This window comes from Hyla sarda, chromosome 1 (genome assembly GCF_029499605.1).
Source record: "Hyla sarda isolate aHylSar1 chromosome 1, aHylSar1.hap1, whole genome shotgun sequence".
Lineage (NCBI taxonomy): Eukaryota > Metazoa > Chordata > Amphibia > Anura > Hylidae > Hyla > Hyla sarda.
In genome coordinates this window covers 533,077,317-533,100,038 of record NC_079189.1, presented here as the reverse complement: position 1 = coordinate 533,100,038, position 22,722 = coordinate 533,077,317, and the positions used below count along the sequence as shown (strand labels likewise).

At 41.9% G+C, this 22,722-nt stretch overlaps 1 protein-coding gene across 4 annotated transcripts in view; it reads left to right on the top strand.

The window, feature by feature from the left end:
- The window catches only part of CERT1 (ceramide transporter 1), a 93,924-nt gene extending 79,605 nt beyond the window's left edge, over nucleotides 1-14,319 (top strand). For all 4 annotated transcript variants that reach the window (XM_056540207.1, XM_056540203.1, XM_056540222.1 and 1 more), the window contains 7 exons: nucleotides 2,136-2,231; nucleotides 2,345-2,477; nucleotides 2,571-2,641; nucleotides 7,927-8,055; nucleotides 9,889-10,018; nucleotides 10,397-10,532; nucleotides 12,113-14,319. In XM_056540207.1, the coding sequence (XP_056396182.1) occupies nucleotides 2,136-2,231; nucleotides 2,345-2,477; nucleotides 2,571-2,641; nucleotides 7,927-8,055; nucleotides 9,889-10,018; nucleotides 10,397-10,524 (687 nt within the window). In that variant the 3' untranslated portion in view covers nucleotides 10,525-10,532; nucleotides 12,113-14,319. The remainder of the gene's footprint in view (nucleotides 1-2,135; nucleotides 2,232-2,344; nucleotides 2,478-2,570; nucleotides 2,642-7,926; nucleotides 8,056-9,888; nucleotides 10,019-10,396; nucleotides 10,533-12,112) is intronic.
- Nucleotides 14,320-22,722: the final 8,403 nt, after the last annotated feature.

Genomic DNA, 22,722 nt, shown 5'->3' with positions numbered 1-22,722 from the left:
GCATCCTGTTTCTATTTAGTCTTACTGCCCTTAGCATGTTCCGAAATTGTACTTTTTAATCAGTACTAGTTAAGGTGAGACAGTAATTCATTATTGGTTCTATTCTTGTGGGCCAACCTGCAGTTTTTTCTTTATCTGTGATAGTCCTCTTGTTCAAACCACCTAGTCACTACTGAATGGCACAGATTCACCAGCAAGGTACTGCATGTTTGCACAAGTGGGACATATGGTCCATGTGTGTCTTTTAAAGCAGTTTGAGGTATTTTGATACTTTACAGAAGCCACTAACATGGAACTAATATTTGGCTTTGTAGAGCTTTGACCTCTAAGAATGCAGTGGTGCTGTACGGAGTAAAAAAAAAAATGAAGATGCTGCTGGACTCTTCCTAGTTTGATGGCCCCTTCAGTCTACAGATCAGGTCATCAACGAAATACACTGCTCAAAAAAATAAAGGGAACACTAGAATAACACATCCTAGATCTGAATGAATGAACTAATCATATGAAATACTTTCATCTTTACATAGTTGAATGTGCTGACAACAAAATCACGCAAAAATGATCAATGGAAATCAAATTTATCAACCCATGGAGGTCTGGATATGGAATCACACACAAAAAGTGGAAAACCACACTACAGGCTGGTCCAACTTTGATGTAATGTCCTTAAAACAAGTCTAAATGAGGCTCAGTAGTGTGTGCGGCCTCCACTTGCCCGTATGACTTCCCTACAACACCTGGGCATGCTCCTGATGAGGTGGCTCCTGGACAGTCTGTGGTGCAATGTGGCATTGGTGGATGGAGCGAGACATGATGTCCCAGATGTGCTCAATCAGATTCAGGTCTGGGGAACGGGGGGGCCAGTCCATAGCATCAATGCCTTCCTCTTGCAGGAACTGCTGGAACACTCCAGCCACATGAGGTCTAGCATTGTCTTGAATTAGGAGGAACCCAGGGCCAACCGCACCAACATATGGTCTCACAAGGGGTCTGAGGATCTCATTTTGGTACCTAATGGCAGTCAGTCTACCTCTGGCAAGCACATGGAGGGCTGTGCATCCACCCCACCCACAAAGGAAATGCCACTCCACACCATTTCTGACCCACCGCCAAACCGGTCATGCTGGACGATATTGCAGGCAGCAGAACGTTCTCCACGGTGTCTCCAGACTCTGTCACATCTGCTACATGTGTTCAGTGTGAACCTGCTTTCATCTGTGAAGAGCACAGGGCGCCAGTGGCGAATTTGCCAATCTTGGTGTTCTCTGGCAAATGCCACACGTCCTGCACAGTGTTGGGCTGTAAGCACAACCCCAAGTTGTGGACTCCGGGCCCTCCTACCACCCTCATGGAGTCTGTTTCTGATCGTTTGAGTGGACACATGCACATTTGTGGCCTGCTGGAGGTCATTTTGCAGGGCTCTGGCAAAGCTCCTCCTTGCACAAAGGCGGAGGTAGCGGACCTGCTGCTGGGTTGTTGCCCTCCTACGGCCTCCTCCACATCTCCTGATGTACTGGCCTGTCTCCTGGTAGTGCCTCCATGCTTTGGACACTACGCTGACAGACACAGCAAACCTTCTTTCTTCAGCTCGCATTGATGTGCCATCCTGGATGAGCTGCACTACCTGAGCCACTTATGTGGGTTCTAGACTCAGTCTCATGCTTCCACTAGAAAGAAAGCACTGCCAGCATTCAAAAGTGACTAAAACATCAGCCGGGAAGCATAGGAACTGAGAAGTGGTCTGTGGTCACCACCTGCAGAACCGCTCCTTTATTGGGGGTGTCTTGCTAATGGCCTATAATTTCCACCTGTTGTCTGACAATCGATTTCACATGCTGTTGTGATTGACTTGGAGTTACATTGTGGTGTTTAAGTGTTCCCTTAATTTTTTTTATTTTTTTTTGAGCAATGCAGTTAAAATCCACCTTGGACAAAAAAAATCAGCTTTGTGTGAACTACTTTTCACCTTCCAATTGAAAGCAAGAATATTTCATCCAGATTGTGAAAACTTAATATCCACAGTGCATAATGGAGTTTGTTTGTATTTACTGTTGTTGTTGCCAAACCGTAAAAGCTAGATTCTAGTCTTCTAGTGCACAACCCTATCTGAAGAACACATTTTGTTTCTGTTGTAGGTGGATGAGATGGTACAAAACCATATGACTTATTCACTACAGGATGTGGGTGGTGATGCCAACTGGCAACTTGTAGTAGAAGAGGGAGAAATGAAGGTAAGGGGATGATTTACAGTGCATGTCACTTCGGTGAATCAAGGCAAATGACAAATGCGAATACTGCCTCCATACTACTACCCGCTTTTATATGACAACTTTGATGTTTGTAGGTTTATAGAAGGGAAGTGGAAGAAAATGGCATTGTTCTTGACCCCCTGAAGGCCACGCATTCTGTGAAAGGAGTCACAGGGCATGAAGTATGCCATCACTTCTGGAATGTTGACGTACGCAACGACTGGGAGAGTAAGAACCTTTTAAAGTATGAAGTTATGGGATTCTTGATTTATTTATTTTTTGTATTTTGCTCACTTGGTGTATGTTTAACTCTCCCAACAGCAACTATTGAAAATTTCCATGTTGTTGAGAAACTATCTCCAAATTCAATCATTGTATACCAGACGCACAAGGTATGTCATTCTGTTTCATTTCTTTTCTGTGTAAGTTAAATTATCCACTGCATATAAAAAGCATCTCAACTTTAAAAATGCAACAGGAAAATAACAACATGATGGCACCGTTTCAGTACACTTCTTGGCATCTACAAGAAAACCTAGAGGGGACCTTTGGGTAGGCTATAAAAGCCTATAATGCACTAGTGGTTCATAACACAGTAATCAGTAATCTCAACACACACGTGATGGTTGTAAATGTTGGCACCCCTGAAATTTTTCTAGAAAAGGAAGTATTTCTCACATAAAAGTATTGCAGTAACACATGTTTATTTCCTTTGTGTGTATTGGAACTAAACCAAAAAATGAGGAAAAAAGCAAATTGGACATAATGTCACATCAAACTCCAAAATTATTGGCACCCTTTCAAAATTGTGGAAAAATAAGAGTTTCAAGCACGTGATGCTAAAATGATAAGGGGAATAATTCCCAGGGGAAGTACTCTAAAATATAGCTTTTAATTATGTCCCGATACCATTTTTTTTTTTTAAGACAGAGTACGGGTACTGATACTTTAATTCTAGTACTTGCCAATACCAAGTACGAGTACTTTTATTTTAAAGCGAATCTGACACCAGGGTGACCCAGTCTCTGGTGCTGTTTACCGTATGATATGTAGGTTCCTTGTTGTGTACAATGGAGGCGGCTGCTGTAGTATGAGCGAAGATTTCTCTCTTCTCCATTGGACAGAACAGGGAATTTACATTGGCGGTGAGACCTATGACCACATGGTGAGCAGCGATAGAAACTGGGTCACCTGCACTATCTACCCATGAATTCAAGTTATTGCAGGTGACTCTGCTGTAAGATTGCCTTTAATAGTAGGTAGTATTGCCTTGCAGACATTAGCAGCAGCCCCCTGGCAGTCATTACGGTAGTAGAAGCGCCCCATGTAGACAGCGGGCCCCCCCGTTTAGACAGCACCAGCGAGTCGTCCGTCCGTCCCCGTCCCCCCCGTTTAGACAGCAGCAGCACCAGCAGGCCCCCCCCCCTGCAGGCAGCTCACCTCCTCTGTCGGGTGCTGGTGCTGCCGCTCTGCTGCCCCGTCCTCCAGTCCGCATTGTTTCGCCCTATGGAGGAGCATGTGACATACACGTCACTCTGCTTCCTGCGTAGCGTTATGCCGGGTGCAGGGGAGGAGGCAGAGTGACGTGTGTGTCACATACTCCTCCATGGAACACTATGATGCGGACGGGAGAACGGGGCAGCAGAGCGGCACCAGGTATCGGGCATGGTATCGGGAACATTAAACGAGTCCCCGATACCATGAAAATGGCTAGTTTCGGCCTAGATACCAGTATCTGTATCGGGACATCCCTACTTTTAATGATACATGATAAAACAACATCATTATCAAAATGTGTGACCCATTAAAAAGTTATTTAAACAATATAGGTACCAAAAAAGTGGGTTGCACTTTTTTGGTACCTATATTGTTTAATAACTTTTTAATGGGTCACACATTTTGATAATGGTGTTGTTTTATCATGTATCATTTAAAAGCTATATTTTAGAGCACTTCCCCTGGGAATTATCCCCCTTATCATTTTGGTCTCTATTGCTGGAAAGAGGATCATTTAGTATACACCTACTGTGGGGTGGATACAATACCACAGACCATTTTTTGAAAGCATGTGATGCTCCTTTAAACTCACCTGGGGCAAGTAACAGATGTGGGCAATATAAAAATCATACCTAAAAGCAGATAAAAAGGAGAGAAGTTCACTTATTCTATGCATTTTTTTTTGTCTGTGCGTGCCACACTAAGCATGGACAACAGAAAGAGAAGAAGAGAACGGTCTGGGAACTTGAGAGACAAAACTGTGGAAAAATATCAACAATCTCAAGGTTACAAGTTCATCTCCAGAGATCTAGATTTGCCTTTGTCCACAGTGCACAATATTATCAAAAAGTTTGCAACCCATGGCACTGTAGCTAATCTCCCTGGGCATGAACGGAAGAGAAAAATTGATGATCCGGATGGTGGATAAGCAGCCCCAAACAAGTTCCAAAGATATTCAAGCTGTCCTGCAGGCTCAGGGAGCATTAGTGTCAGCGCGAACTATCCGTCGACATTTAAATGAAATGAAACGCTATGGTAGGAGACCCAGGAGGACCCCACTGCTGACAGAGACATAAAAAAGCAAGACTACATTTTGCCAAAATGAACTTAAATAAGCCAAAATCCTTTTGAGAAAACGTCTTGTGGACAGATGAGACCAAGATAGAGCTTTTTGGTAAAGCTCATCATTCTACTATTTACTGAGAACAGAATGAGACCTGCAAAGAAAAGAACACAGTACCTACAGTGAAATATGGTGGAGGTTCAATGATGATTTGGATTGTTTTGCTGCCTCTGCCACTGTGTGCCTTGAATGTGTGCAAGGCATCATGAAATCTGAGGATTACCAATGGATTTTAGGTCACACTGTACAGGCCAGTGTCAGAAAGCTGGGTTTGCATCCAAGATCTTGGGTCTTCCAGCAGGACAATGACCTCAAAACATACATCAAAAAGCACCCAGAAATGGATGGCAACAAAGTGCTGGAGAGTTCTGAAGTGCCAGAATGAGTCCAGATCTAAATCCCATTGAACACCTGTGGAGAGATCTTAAAATTGCTGTTGGGAAAAGGGGTCCTTCCAATAAGGGAGATCTTGAGCAGTTTGCAAAGGAAGAGTGGTCCAACATTCCGTCTGAGAGGTGTAATAAGCTTATTGATGGTTATAGGAAGCCAAAAATTTCAGATATTTTTTCCAAAAGGCATGCAACCAAATATTAAGTTAACACACACACAAAGGGAATAAACATGTGTATTGCAAAACATGTGTTACTGCAATCCTTTTCTGTGAGAAATACTTCTAGAGAGAGAGAGAGAAAAATATAGCGTATAGTATTTCTATTGTCTTTCTACATGGTTGGACTTTGGTTGGGTCTGGAGTGCTGCAAATAGTTTTTGGATTTTATATAAATTATATAGGATTCTTTATATAAAGATATAGGATTCTTACCACTTCCATACATGGCGCCGCCATGACACATGTATGGAAGTGGTAAGAATTCTCCCTTCTTGTACTGGCAATATGTAAATGGAATTATAATGTACAGTTGTACATATATGCGTAGTAAATTAGCAATCAACAGAGAGTAGATTTCAAGCACTTTATTAATAACGCACAATATCACTTAATACAGTATATGCACTATCGATAATATGAATGGTTTCACTGATAATTGTAAATATATTAATTGTATTTTAATTGATTTATATTGATGTTTGTCACCTGTTCGGGTATATATACTCCTTCCTGCACTGTGTATCACTAGCTTGAAAAAGGCTTTGTGAGCTGAAACGTTGCTGTTTTTTGCCATGAGTGAATAAACCACTGTGATTCTTTTTGCATTTTGGAGTGCTATCTACATGGACCCTAATCAGGTCAATGCAGTTCATCTTTGATAAGTAGTGCTGCATGTTTCTCATATATATATATATATTCTCATACATATACACACATACAGTGGGGATCAAAAGTTTGGGCACCAGAGGTAAACATTTGTATTAATGTGCATAAAGAAGCCAAGGAAAGATGAAGAAATCTCCAAAAGGCATCAAATTAGAGATGACTCATTCTTATATGTCAGCAAAAATTAGATTTTATTTCCATCATTTACACTTTCAAAATAACAGAAAACAAAAAATGGCGTCTGCAAAAGTTTGGGCACTATGCAGAATTTATAGCATGCACTGCCCCCTTTGCAAAGCTGAGACCTGCCAGTGTCATGGATTGTTCTCAGTAATCATCTGGGAAGATCAGGTGAGGTCAATCTCAAAGGTTTTAAATGCCCAGACTCATCTGACCTTGCCCCAACAATCAGCACCATGGGTTTTTCAAAGCAGTTGTCTAGAAATCTGAAACTGAAAATAGTTGAAGCTCACAAAGCTGGAGAAGGCTATAAGAAGATAGCAAAATGTTTTCAGATGTCAGTATCCTCTGTTCGGAATGTAATTAAGAAATTACAGTCATCAGGAACAGTGGAAGTTAAAGCAAGATTTGGAAGACCAAGAAAAATATCAGACAGAACCGCTCGCAGGATTGTGAGAAAAGCAATTCAAAACCCATGTTTGACTGCACAATCCCTCCAGAAAGATCTGGCAGACACTGGAGTTGTGGTACACTATTCCACTAAAAAGAGATACTTGTACAAATATGGTGTTCATGGAAAAGTCATCAGAACGTCCTCACCACAGAAATTAGCGTTTGAACTTTGCAAATGAACATATAGACAAGCCTGATGCATTTTGGAAGCAAGTTCTGTGGACCGATGAGGTTAAAATTGAACTTTTTGGCCGGAATGAGCAAAGGTACGTTTGGAGAAGAAGGGGAACAGAATTTAATGAAAAGAACCTCTGTCCAACTGTTAAGCATGGGGGTGGATCAATCATGCTTTGAGGTTGTATTGCAGCCAGTGGCACAGGGAACATCTCACGAGTAGAAGGAAAAATGGATTTAATAAAATTTCAGCAAATTTTGGATGCTAACTTGATGCCATGTGTGAAAAAGCTGAAGTTAAAGAGAGGATGGCTTCTACAAATGGATAATGATCCTAAACACACCTCAAAATCCACGGGGGATTACATCAAGAGGCGCAAATTGAAGGTTTTGCCATGGCCTTCACAATCTCCTGACCTCAACATAATTGGAAATCAATGGATAGACCTTAAAAGAGCAGTGCGTGACAGACAGCCCAGAAATATCAAAGAACTGGAAGACTTTTGCAAAAAAGAATGGGCAAAGATACCTCAAATAAAAATTGAAAGACTCTTGGCTGGCTACAAAAAGCGTTTACAAGCCAAAGGGGGCAGTACAAGATATTAATTCTGCAGGGTGCCCAAACTTTTGCAGACACCATTTTTTTCAGTTTTCTGTTATTTTGAAAGTGTAAATGATGGAAATAAAATCTAACTTTTGTTGACATATTATAAGAATGTCTTATCTGTAATTTGATGCCTTTTGGAGATTTTTCCATCTTTCCTTGGCTTCTTTATGCACATTAATACAAATTTTTACCTGGGGTGCCCAAACTTTTGATCCCCACTGTATATATGTGTGTGTATACAAGTTGATTTAAGAAAAGTTTCCCAGTGCAGTCAGTAATGATTTGTGAGCTATAGTATCTGTGAATTACTTGGTTTCTGCATTGTTTCTGCATTGCTGACAATAGACTATTTTGTGATTGCTTGCAGAGAGTGTGGCCAGCTTCTCAGCGTGACGTCTTGTATTTATCTGCACTCCGTATGGTACCAGCTGCTAGTGAGAATGAAACGGACACTTGGATTGTGTGCAACTTCTCAGTGGACCATGACGGTGCTCCTGTAAGTATATTAGTAAACCAGTTACAGAAAGTTTAGGCTTTGTTCACATTAATGTTGGTTTATTTTCATAAGAGCCATAAAAATATACTGCTTACTCATTTTGACTTAAGAGATCCATCAGATTTTGACAGTAATAGCACTGCAGGCTGTCATGTGAACAAAGCCTTAGATAACATGCAACTATGGTGGCCTCACAACAGCGAATATAAGGGGAAAGAGAGATTGGGCATGTTGAATTTTAACTGATCCTGATACTTTTTGTTCTTGGGGACATAATCCACCGCTTCTGATTGAGGCTTTTTTCACATTGAAAACACATGCATTTTCAGATGAGCAGAGAGTGCATATCTATAGATAGAGCAGTGCTTCCCAACCAGGGTGCCCCCAGCTGTTGCAAAACTACAACTCCGGGCATGCTGGGAGTTGGTTTTGCAACAGCTGGAGGTGCCCTGGTTGGGAAACCCTGCTATAGAGTACAGTGATCCCTCAACATACGATGGTAATCCGTTCCAAATGAACAATCGTTTGTTGAAACAATTGTATGTTGAGGGATCCGTGCAATGTAAAGAATGTGAAGTTGTATTCGCCAGTCCCTGCCGCTCCGGACCGTCACCTCTGCCCTGGATGTTGCACTCCATTGTGGTCGCCGCGTCCCTGTGCTGTCCCCACCCCTCCGGAACGTCTCTGCTGCCCGGGATCGTCGCTCTCACGTCGCCGTCATCACGTCACTATGCACGCTGCTCCTATTGCATGACGGGACAGCGTGCGCGGGGACGTGATGACGACGATGGAGGGGAACCCGAAGAGGATGCTCCGGAGCCCCGAGGACAGGTAGGAGACAGTCACCTGAGCACACGGAGCACCGTAAACTGCTATCCGGCGGCAGCTGAAGCAGCCAGTGCTGCCGGATAGCCGTTTATGTGATGGCCCCAACATACAAAAGCATCGTATGTTGATGCTCCCTTCAACATGCAATGGCCTCTGAGAGGCCATCGCATGTTGAAATTATCGTATGTCGGGGCCATCGTAGGTCGGGGGGGTCACTGTATTGTCAGCAAAGAGGGCTGTTGGCAGAATGCACATTTGGCCAATATCTATTCTGTGTATTAAAGGATAACTCTGGGATGTGAAAACGTATCCCCTATGCTAAGGATAGGGGATAAGTGTTAGATCGCGGGGTCTAACCGCTGTGGCGCCCTGGTTCTCAGCATGAATGGGGCGTGTCAACCACCGCACAAAGTGGCAGTCGCCACACCCCTCCATGCAGCTCTATAGGAGAGCCGGAGCTCTGCTTTTGGCAATCTCCGACTCCGCCATAGAACTGCATGGAGGGGGCGTGCCTGTCTTGTTACATGCAGGGAGCTAGGGCACCGTTCAGGAGATCGCAGGGGGCCACAGCAGTCAGACCCCCGCAATCTAACACTTATCCCTTATCCTTAGTATAGGGGATACGTTTTTACATCCCGGAGTTATCCTTAAATCAGCTTAATTTTGACTAAGTAATAGTCTTTCAGCAGAACTATAATCCCTTAAAGGGATATATTGTATCTAATTTTATATCCTCAATCCATACCCCACTGATCCTGAGAACGGGTACAACATTGTCACTGGATTTAATGGAGCACACTGCACCGCACCACGCTTTATTCTCTATGGGGCGCTCATAAACGCCAGAAGGTGCCTTAAGTGCCTGAATCATGACTGTATGAACATCTAGATGGTTCTTTTATAAAAGGATCTTTATTGTAATGTGAACAGCGCTACTTTTATTTGTATTGTTGGGTACACCATATTTTATATTTTGTATCATGTAATTTTTTTTTTTTTTTAAAGCTTAACAATCGGTGTGTACGTGCCAAAATCAACATTGCCATGATCTGTCAGACACTGGTTAGTCCACCAGAAGGCAACAAAGAAATCAGCAGAGACAACATTCAATGCAAAATTACATATGTAGCTAATGGTAAGATCCTGTTTTCTATGCTTGTTTGAAGACCTATTAACCGCCCATGACCAGGCACAAGATCTTCATTAAATTTATTTGGTTCTCTTTGACTTTGGTTTCCGGATTTGTAAATTTGTACTTGGTGGGGGAGATTTATCAAAACCTGTCTAGAGGAAAAGTTGCCCAGTTGCCCATAGCAACCAATCAGATCGCTTCTTTCATTTTTCAAAGGCCTTGATAAGAATGAAAGAAGAGCTCTGATTGGTTGCTATGGGCAACTGGGCAACTTTTCCTCTAGACAGGTTTTGATAAATCTCCCCCGGTATCTTTTGTTCACAAGGCAATAGGTAAAATATATGGGCTTTTTGTTTTGACTGGTCTACTTTTTCATTTTAGTGAACCCTGGAGGGTGGGCTCCCGCCTCTGTACTCCGAGCAGTGGCCAAACGGGAATACCCAAAGTTTCTTAAAAGGTTTACCACGTATGTACAAGAGAAGACCTCAGGCAAACATATACTTTTCTAAAAAATCAGGTAAGGTGATATGTTACAATCTTAACTCTAAACCACAGTTAAGCATTAGGTAACCGGGGCAAATTCAGGAGCTGAGCCTGCTCCATAGCATACAGCGGTCACTAATCGTCATCTAGCTTCAATTCTGGTCATTGCTGCTGCCTATTGTGACGGCATTTAGGCAGTTACCCAGTACACACCAATGGCAGAATGTAACAGAATTACTAAGAGTTTAATGTATACGCAAGATATTTTTTTACTGTGATTTTTCTTCTGAATAGATTTTACAGATGTGTTTTACTCCTACCATCTTTGTGAGAAGCTGACTGTTTATGCTGGGAACACTATAATAATTATGCCTTTTAGGTTGACGCTACACACATACTTTGATAAAGAAGCAATGAATCTTATCCTCATGCAACTTCCAGGAGATTCTTGTGAATATGCCATGATAAATATATAATTTAAATGGCAATGTTTTTAGAATAGTGGCCATACTGGGCATAAAAAAAAGTGTACACACCTATTGCAATCCCCCATTGCTGCAGTTCAGACTGTGCCCCCCACTGATCACAAATTCCTGGTCTCCTCACAAGACTAGGAAATGCCTATCCAGCCAGTCACTGCCTGCTGCACAGTCTCTTCTCAGTTACTGATCAGCTAAGTGGGCACTTGAATATGTTGATAGGAGACCAGAAAGTGTGAGCAGCCCTGCAGAGGCAATACACATTTGGAACTCCAGCTGTGGGGAATTGTGGCACGTGAGTACACTGTCCAACCTGGTTACATTATTAAATAAATTGCTGGACAACCCCTTCAGGAAGCGCATGGATTAAAGGGGTACTCCACTGGCCAGTGTTCCTTCTGCGTTCCGAACGTTGTGTGAGCACTGCGGGGGGGTCTGCCATGTCCCCTTGTGATGTCAGGCCAGGCCCCCTCAATGCACGTCTATGGGAGGGGGCTACATGTTCCGAACGCAGCAGGAACACTGGCCAGTGGAGTACCCCTTTAAAGCGGTACTCCGGTGGAAAACTTTTATTTATTTATTATTTTTTTAAATCAACTGGTGCCAGAAAGTTAAACAGATTTGTAAATTATTTCTATTAAAAAATCTTTATCCTTCCAGTACTTTTTAGCTGCTGTATACTACAGAGAAAGTGCTTTTCTTTTTGGATCTTTTTTATTTATTTTTTCTGCCCACGGTGCTCTCTGCTTACACCTATGTCCATATCAGGAACTGTCTAGAACAGGAGCAAATCCCCATAGCAAACCTATGTTGCTCTGAACAGTTCCTGATACAGACAGAGGTGTCAGCAGAGAGCACTGTGGACTGAAAAAAAAATCCAAAAACAAAAGAACTCTCTGTAATATACAGTCGGTAATATGTCCTGGAAGGATAAAGATTTTTTTTTAATAGAAGTCATTTAAAAATCTGTTTAACTTTCTGGCACCAGTTGACTAAAAAAATGTTTTCCAACGGAGTACCCCTTTTTAAAGGCATTTCTTGGCTGATATTGATTGCTCACACTATCTATAGTTGCCTAATAGTTTTTATTTCTTTTCATACTATTAGTCTTAATAGATTGTATCTTGTTCAACAGTGAAGAGGTAGTATGAACATTCCACGCTGGATCAAGCCTTGAATTTACACCTTCAAGAATGGAGTATGTGATCTGAAGCCTTTCCTTTTTTTTTTTTTTTTTTTTTTTTTTTTACATCTGGAGGAATTATCCTGAGGAGACTGAACATCAAACACTATTGGACTTCTGCAACTATGGATTCTGTATAAATCATAGTCACATACTAAAAATCAAGGTTATGTTTTCCTTTTGCTCTTTTGGATTTGCTTGCTTGCTTTGAAGGGTCACAGGTATTGAGTACTATGAAGATGGAGGCTTTACTTTTCTACAACCATAAACTGCTTCCCTACCATAGGCCTGTAACAATAATGAAGCCATAACTAATTTGTGTCTCCGGGCATGGCAAGGGTTAATGCACAGAAAGTTTTCTAGGTTGGTAGAAGCCAGTTGTCAGAAGGGATGGGTATCAGGGAGGGGTGGTCTGTTTTTTTTTTTTTTGCTTTCAAAACTTTTTTTATTTTTTTCCTGATCTTTTTTGTGCTAGCTTGTGGCTAGCTATTGTGATGGTTATAACTGAGGGCTGTTTTAAGCTTCGGCTTTGCCTTTCCTTCTATAACTCCAATGAAGACTTATGTCTGATGGAGTTTCAAAAAATGATTCTAAGATAGCTTTATTTTTTCCAGAAATCTATATATTTCTATTTTGTATTTTTAGTTGTGTTAATATCTTGGAGCAAAAAAAAAGTGTGTTCTGTAACCTGATCCGTAAATTTCAGTTACTCCTTAACAAGATGATGGGAATCTACTTAACATAAATTGGATCCTCGACAGGCTTCTTCACTTCTTGTTCGGAGTGTGCAGGTCACCAATTTTTGTGTTTTTTTTGTTTTTGTACTTTTGATTTTTAACTAGATGCTGTGTTTTGCTGTAGCTGGTGTGACTTGAACTGTCTTCAAACCTCTCAGTCCTACAGCTCTGAAAGTATCGATCATCTAAACACCATGGAGGCTGCCATATTGGTGGAGGAATAAGTTGGGGCATCTTGATTTTAGGGTTTCCAATGAACGACTTTGCTCAGACCACAATGTGCTTGCCTCCATCAGTGAATAGGTAATAGGTACATTTTAAATGCTGCACCCTATAGGCCGGCGGTTGCTTATCTCAACAACTAAGTCATTGCTGGCAAGCAGTCGAATGCCCAGAAATTTGTTTCATATTACAACATTGTTCTATGTAAACTGTTCCTGAATATTTCATATTGTGTGGCATATTTTATCCTACTTTTGTGAACATTTTCTTTAATAGATCCCCATAGGCTGATTCAGCTGCATCCAACACAGCGCTACCCCCTCACCCCTTTACAAGTGCAGTATTCATGACCCTAGTCTAGGTACACTGCACCATTGAAGGGGACAGCTGTGAATTGTGAACAAGATCTCATGTTAGGTTTGTTGAATGTGACAACCTTTTGTGGGATTTGGTTAGGGCAGTCTTTGCCAACCAAGGGCGCCTCCAGCTGTTGCAAAACTACAACTCCCAGCATGCCCGAACAGCCGAAGGCTGTCCGGGCATGCTGGGAGTTGTAATTTTGCAACAGCTGGAGGCGCCCTGGTTGGGAAAGACTGGGTTATTGGCTCAATACAGATACGATGGGGGGTGTTTCCAAAAGGTTATCAAGAAAGTTTTGTTTGTGTCACAAAGTGAGCTGCTTCCTGAGCCTTGCTGTTGACAGTCTTAAAAATCACATTGCCGCCAAGACCGTGGGTGCATCACATTTGCACATTCGAGATACTCATTTCATAAAGATTCAAAAGATATTTTCAAATTACACATAGTTTGAAATCCTTACAATCATTCGCTATAGCCCACAATCTATTTGAATCACTGTCGTCGTCCATCATACGTTTACCCTCCCGGTTATTGTGAGTGTGGATAGGAATCCCAGCTGACTTCTCCGTTCCATTGATTCATATCAGTCTTGTGCATCTGTTATAATAGATTTACAGCCTATATATTGGTGTCACTTACCGAATGATTAACATTTTTATAAGCTAGGTTACAATGAGTATATGGAAACAGATGTATATAATTGGAGTATTGTGTAAAGACTTTATAAACAACTACCCGCAGGCTTTTTGTGCCGTGGGGCTCAGTCCCCGGAAGCTCCTTGTGGGATGGTTTGTTACTTGCTTTTAATTGTATACAATGCACATAACAAAAATATATATATATATATACATATATCTATATTGCCTTACCACTAAAAAGCTCTGTTCATGAAATGATCCAAAAGGAGAAGTGCCTACGTGGTAAGGAGCAGATGACCGCAAACCAGAAGTCTAGATAAATTAGACAAATATTTTAAATGAGTCTTGTGATTTTGTATTAAACACTTTTTTTGCCACGTAACCTGGTATGGAAAATCCGTTCTAAATCTAAATAATGAATGTTGAATATGCTGGTAATATTTGGTTAATAACGTGGACATTGGCACTTTCAGTGATGGAGAAACCTGCAGTGCATTCAGCCATAATACATTGCAAACATGTCCAGCGTTTAAAGTGCTGAAATTAAAAGCTTTATTTTACAAAGGCTTATGGGACGTTTACAAAATAATATATAAATCTTAATATCATTAGTTGCATTTGCACTAAATGTGATGTACTTTTGCTATTCTGTAAATAAATGTATTACACTAAGTTACAAGCGTCTTGTTCTTTTATACATTCTGCATTTATGGGTTGTATGTATTTGAGTTGTAAGGTGGCTCGATCCAAAGACTTAACCCCTTCCCACTACAGGACGTATGCACGCGACATGTTCGCATACTGGGACGTATGCATACGTCCTAGTGATCTCCTGCACTGCTGCGGGCAGCTGATCAGGTCATACCGTGCTGCAGTACAAATGTATTGCAGCATAGTATAACCTGTAAAAGGTGAAAAATAAAATAATAATAAAAGGTGGTTCAAGAAGTATGAAGTATGTGTAAAAAAAATTTTTTATAAATTAAAAAAAAAAGCCCCTTTCCCAATATAAACCTGTATTGTCATGAAAAACACAAATCACATGTACTTTAAAACTATAATATAAATTTTCCCAAGGCCATAACAAAAAACGCAAAATTAGCCAATTTTGGTACAAATAGCGGAATAAAAAAAATCAAAAGGTAGAACGTATTGCAAAAATAATACCAATAAAAAGTACCGCTCATCCCGCAAAAAATAAGCCCTCACTCAAAGGCGTAGTACAAAAATTTTAAAAAGTTAACAGCTGTCGGAAAATGAATGGCTGAAAAAGCATTTTGCTCAGAAAAGGAAAAAGAATATGGAAAGCTATATAAAATGGGCATCACCATAATCATACTGACCCACAGAATAAAAATCACATCACTTTTACCGCACAGTGAACACCATAAAAAAATTATTCAAAAAAACTTTCCAGTTTTTCACAATATTTTGGAGTTTTTAACAAAAAATGCTGCATGTGTCAACAAAAATGCACCACTTATATAAAGTACAATATGTCACAAAAAACTCTCAGAATCGCTCCGCTCAGAAAAAGCGTTTTAAAGTTATCATTTAAAGAGACCCAGTCAAATAAAAAAATGGGTCTGTCCTTAAGGGGTTAAAAGGAAGTTTTATTATTCTAAAGCTAGCTATAAACATTAGATGTGTCCTCTGAATCCGCTGGACCGTCTGACCATCTGTGTGGCAGCTCCCAGAGGAATCTGACAGTGGCTTTTTTCCCTCTCTCCCTGTCCATGTGGACATGCGCAGCAGTCTGTGTACAAATCCGTGCAGGATTCTGCCGAAAGAATAAAAATGTTCATTCTTTTTACGGAGTCTGGAAATTAACTTTGCATTCTGCAGCAGAAACCTACTGAAGACTATGAGCTGTAGCAACACTGTTCTCCTGACCTTTCAGGTTATTGGGCTAGTCTCTGCGGTGGTGAAGACCTGACAGGGTTCCTTTTAAGACACATACACTTCTTGGGCTAATATACCAATGGATATGACAGACTACTAATGAATCCTACTACTATCATATCCTACAATGGTGCAACAAGGAGGTAGCATTTGTGGGTACAGCTTAATTCTGCTTTACTTTACCCATTATTGCCCGTTGTGCCCCGTCCCAAAAACGTCTGTTAAAGGCTGGGGGAAAAAAGAGCCTAACTGCCATTTAAGTACTGGGCACAACGGCAGTGTGAAACTAGCCTAATGCTGATATACTATACATTCAGCTGTCACATCAAATGAGCACAGTCATGGAAAAAGAATTTTGCTATTGCACTCCTTATGGTAAATAAAAAATAAAAAAAAATTCTAATGTACTTTGTTAAATAACAAATGTAGTTTTGTGTTTTTAAAAAGCTGCCACTAGGTATATTCCTACTTGTCCAGAGCACATTTCCCCCTATCTCTTGAACAGACTTTTGACTTCTGCCGGCCTGGCAGAAGTCCAAAAGCAGGAAATGCAGTCTGGAGGGGTGGGGGGGTGGGGGTTGCAGCCTAAGCCAATCATAGCTCATCTCACACTTAACTGCTCTGGGCTGTGTGTAGCAGAGTGAGGAAGTTCTCCCCTGTATCGCTTCAGATGAGGTCATGCCTGCTGGGGAATGCCCCTTCCCAGTCTGTGACTCTGACTGAGACTGAGCAGAAAATACAGAGCTATATCAAGGTAGAATACTAAACAATAATAAAAATAAAGGCAGGGGGTGGTTTTACGGTACTCTTTAAAAGCACTCCTATGCAGACTTGCAAACTATGTAAATATAGTTGTGTAAGTATATTAGGGATCGACCGATTATCGGTTTGGCCCATAATCACGATTTTGGACATTATCGGTATCGGCAATTAACTTGCCGATAATGCCCCGGCCAGAGACGACTGTCGCCGCCCCATTGCCTCCCCATCCTCAGGCCACATACTGCCGCTGCCTCATCGCCCCCCCCCCCCATCCTCTGCCCACATACTGCTGCCCCTCCTCTGCCCATATACCGCCGCCCCATCGCCTCCCCCCATCCCTGGTGTTATCATTACCTGTTCCCGGGGTCCGCAATCCTTCTGGTTCCTGCGCTGTTGCACAGCAACAGCGCCGGAGCCAGAAGGATCGCGGACTCCGGGAACAGGTAATTATAACACCGGGGATGGGGCCGTGGCGGTATGTGGGCAGAGGATGGAAGGGCGGCGGCGGTATGTGGGCAGAGGATGAGGGGAGGTGGTGGCGGTATGTGGGCAGAGGATGGGGGGGGGGGGGGGGGAGGCGATGGGGAAACTGTGGTGATTAGACTCAGGACCCCAGGACAGGCAGGCAGGGGGAAAAGCGGGTGGTGGCAGCAGTCTCTGGCCAGGAAAAGCCTCTGCAGTTTATTGATTTAAAGCACCCGTTTTAAATCATTGATCTGCAACGGCTTTTGCCCCGCCGGGGGGTTGAAATAGATGAGAACTTATACCAGAATATCGGTAGAAGTTATCGGCTATCGGCCTGAAAGGTGACAGATTATCGGTATCGGCCCTAAAAAATCGATATCGGTCGATCCCTAAAGTATATATGATTCTAATTATGATGGCCCACAGTACATCAGAAGAAAATGTCCTTGTCCGCTTATTTACTTCTCACCACTAGAGGGAAATATAACAAGACAGTCACTGTAGGTATAGTTTCTACTTTTTTCTGTTTGAATTTGTCACTATGCTTTAAATAAGATTGTCTTAGACAGCGATTGCCAGTGGGCCCATAACAAGATGGCGTCTTTTCCTTTCTCCTCCTTTTTTCCACCTCTATTTCCCAGCTGTCTTTTGGCTAACTGTCGCTACCTTCAATAATGGATCCATCTACACATCACCACATAAGCTTGTTTTCAGTTCCATTCTCATCTGCTGTACTGTGCCCCACCATGAAAGAAAATACGTGTGTGTGTGTATGTGTGTGTGTATATATATATATATATATATATATATATATATATATATATATATATATATATATATATATATATATATATATATATATATTATTGTTGTGTGTGTATGACATATATGCAGTCATAAGCTTCATCAGGTTATACACCAGTCTTTTGCTATCATAGTCTGGTTCCATTTCACATTTCTAGAAATGCTGTCAAGAGACTGGTAGGGTCTACTTGGATACCCCATATCCTACACCCCCCACTTTTCCGCTAAATGTTTTTTGTTCATATACCACATTACATCACTAGAGGGCACCAAAATACTTGAATGCTAAGTGTAAATGACTGGTTTCCCTTTGAATTGCTATAGTATAGGTCTCCAGCAAGCCTCCTATTGTGGAATATATTAATCATTTGAAGTATGTATATATATATATATATATATATATATATATATATATATATATATAGAAAGAAAAGGGGTCTAGTGTAGCGATGTTCTTATTGAAGGATGCAGTGTTAGCTTTACACCAGATATAACAGGTCCCACATCTTCCACAAAGTTCCATATTCCAATTAAGTCATTCATTTGGTGCCTAGTTGTTGTTTGCCTATATTTATTTATTTATTCCGGCCTCCTGGATGAGTCATCAATGTGCTCTTGTGAGATTTTGGTGGGCCAGACACTCCTGGGAAGGTTCACCACTGTCCCAAGTTCTTTCCAGAGCCCAGGGTTACCCGGCCCACCGCTTTTCTACACCACCTGTGGGCTGGCTAACATGGTGTTGTATACTGTTACTGTTGTTTGCCCATACTGTACCTCCTTGGGGGAAACAGAATGGGGAAGACATAACACACGAAGTGCAGTCAGTCTACAAGGACTTAGGGTCCATTCACACTATGGAAATGTTTGATGAATGACATCAAAAAGAAAAATCTCGGGCAGAAATGAACATGTTTTGTTTTTTTGTTGGAATATCAATCCATGTCGGAAGTTCCACTACGGTTCTGCTGTAAGCAGCTTTTGCTTGGAATTAATTCCAAGCTGAATATCCATAGTGTACATGGGCCCTTAGAGAGGAAAGGGGAAGCAGTGACAAAACTTGACAACCTTCCTGACCATAGAACAGGTAACAGAGGTAGGTCAGTGGAGGGCGGAGGTGTTCCCCTCACAAGTGGCACACTGCAGAGATCACTGCCTTGTCACCTAATGTAAATATTAGGAGTGATAGTTCACAGGTAAGTGCACCTCTTAGTAACATATACCATTTTGACTCTGTAGAGGCAATGTAACAAAGTGTACTTAAAGAGTGATCTATGTGCTATGCCTTCTGTAGCCAGTCCTGGGCACCTTTCTGTAGTAGTAAGATATACAGTATTGTTTTGGAGATTATGTATATTATTTCTTTCTGCTGGCTGTTAAGATGAGTACTGCTGATGGCAAGAGAACACTATTTTCAGTATAAGCAGCTTACTACTAATCCCTTGCTACATCTTTCTTTTCTTACATAATGCGTTGCCACTTACCTTTGTACTGTGCTGATGTATGTGGATGTTATGTTTAGTCCTATGCGCTCCAGGAGCTGGAGGGAGATAACATTATTATTAAAAGACAATTAACACATAAATCCCAATCATTAATATAATTACTTCATGTAAAGTCGTTAGGCAACTGTGATTTTCATAATTTAATTGGAAAACAAAATTGAATAAGTTGTAGCCTTTGAAGTTGATGAAACAAAATCCCAAATTCAGGACTAAGCCTCTTATGTTGCATAAATTTTGCTTTGAAGTTGATGAAACAAAACCAAACTACGAGACTGAGAGTCTCCAATGTTATATGTATAAATGAGAATCTATTAGGATTTATGCACATGGCCATATTACAGCACCCTAAGAAGTCTATGGGCTCTTCTGTAACTCTGTAGATCTCAAACTTTATATGGAAAGATTCAGAGAAATTTTTTCCTCTAGACAAGAATACTTGTGTAATATGGTGTATACGGTAAGTGCATACAGTGGACCTACACAGAAATAATACAAAACTGTAGGGACTTTATATGTTGCTCTGCAGACGTTGTGCAAACAGCTCTGCCATGTGCAATGAGGCCTTAAAACAAAGTTCTTGGAATGCCATCCCTTTTTGAAGGGGTATTCCGGAGCAGTCACATAAGACTACCCCACCGCAACCCTGTATCTGCAGTGAGGTTTGGAGACTGGTTCCAGCCGCCAAAGTGTCTGTGACACTCGGGCCTGCCTCCAAAACGTACTCCACACACAAAGCTGTGGCAGGGTAGCCGAGTGTGTCTGCTCCTAGCACAATTGCAGCATATTACCTGCAGTTTAATATATGCAGAGGATGCGCTACAAGTACCCTTAATATATGTATTGTGGTCTCAATAGAGCTTTATTCAATAGGATCACAATCTCCCTCTTCCTAATGGTTATACCTCTAGCTATACAGGTAAGACCTTCGACTTGCTTTCCCTACTGCCTGGGAATCCCTACCTTTAAATCCTTCTTTTCTTAAAGGGGTACTCTGGTGGAAAACTTTTATTTTTTTAAATCAACTGGTGCCAGAAAGTTAAACAGATTTGTAAATTACTTCTATTTAAAAATCTTAATCCTTCCAGTACTTATAAGCTGCTATATTCTCCACAGGAAGTTCTTCTCTTTTTGAATGACTTTTTCAGTCTGACCACAGTGCTCTCTGCTGACACCTCTGTCTCTTGAAAAAAAATTGTTTTCCATCGGAGTACCCCTTTAAAGGGGTATTCCGTGCAAAAACATCTTATCCCCTATCGAAAGGATAGGGGATAAGATGTCTGATCGCGGGGGGCCCGCCCCTGGGACCCCCCGCGATCTTCCTGCAGCAGCCCGCATTCTATGCGTAGCTGCGTCTGAAGTTTCGTAAATCACCGGGCTTTCGAGACTGGGATGTGACGTCACGCCATGCCCCCTGCATAGATTTCTATGGGAGGGGGCGTAATGGCCGCAACGCCCACTCCCATAGACATGAATGGAGGGGGCGTGGCGTGACATCACATCCCCGTCTCGGAAGCCCGGCGGTTTCCGAAACTTCAGACGCAGCTACGCATAGAATGCGGGCTGCTGCAGGAAGATCGCAGGGGGTCCCAGCAGCGGGCCCCCCGCGATCAGACATCTTATCCCCTATACTTTCGATAGGGGATAAGATGTTTTTGCCTGGAGTACCTCTTTTAAGTCTTTGCTAAAACAGAACTGTCCATAGACTACTGAGACAGAGAACTCCTCTCCAAGTGCATCATATTAAACTTAGAAATATTGAACATTAATTACCATTGTTTTGACAACTTATTTATTTTTATTTTTTTATTACAGACACCTCCAGGAGTCTGTCACTTAGCTGCTGCCTCCAGTATGGGATCCTGTGCTGGAGTATGGGGGGGGCGTGGCCTGGCAGCCGGAGTGGATGGTCGGCTAGCAGAGTAGCTCCGCTCCACACACCCATTCTAGCGGCTAAAACTAGCGATCACCGCAGCGAACCAGGCTCCTTGAGTGTCGGAACCACTGCCTGACATGCCGGCAAGGAGAAAAAGAACCACCGGGCGCATTTCGCTGGCTAAATTCCGCTTTACCCGGGCGGCCCGTACCTTGCAAGATGGCGCCGGCGGCTCTTCCCTCACAACCTCTCCTGCGTCTTCAACAGCAGATGCTCTGGAAAAGCGGCAACCGGACAGCACACCGCCGCGCAGATCCCTGTCTGACCCGGAGCTACATCATCTCACTCCGGTGGAGGAAAGAAACAGTAGCAGACAAAGGCTCTGTGCTGGAGTATGGAATGCAATTCCACAGTGCTGGATTCGGCATAAGACCCTGGACCTGAGGAGACATAGGAGTAAGCTTTGTCTCCTAGTGAACAGCTATGAGCAACCGGTGGGTAGCACAGACTACTGACAGGTAGTGCAGTGATTTACGTACAAAATGTGATTTGATTTTGAAAATTATAATGGACATTTCTGCATTATATTTTTTCTTTATAATTGGAGGTACGCTTAAGGTTAGTACCAATGCATACTGTGCTGTATTTACTGCTGCTCACTACTACAGAAGCAGGGAGTCTTGAGGTAACAGGAGAGCCTGGACACAGTGAAAAATTCTCACCAATATTTTCAAAGACAGAAGTCATGCATCACCCTTCAACACTGCAAGTATATAGTAGTATTTCAGTTTTTCCTGGAGTATTTAATAGAAGCCTTCTAGGGGCCTGAATAAAAATAAATATATAATTAATCCTCTCCATTACAATCAAAACCCTAATAAAAATAAATAAATATATATATATATATATATATCCCAATTTAGTTATAAAATGATGTGTAGCACAGATGACTAGCGGGTTGTACATACAGTCAGGGAGTTGGCAGGATGCTAACAAGTTTAAGGGTTTTTGGATTTTAATTCCCCTATAAAGTCATGGCTGTAAATAGAGATGAGCGAACTTACAGTAAATTCAATTCGTCACGAACTTCTCGGCTCGGCAGTTGATGACTTTTCCTGCATAAATGAGTTCAGCTTTCAGGTGCTCCTGTGGGCTGGAAAAGGTGGATACAGTCCTAGAAGACTCTTTCCTAGGACTGTATCCACCTTTTCCAGCCCACTGGTGCTTTTTGATGTATGTTTGGGGTCATTGTCCTGCTGGAAGACCCAAGATCTCGGCCGAAACATTCAAGGCACTC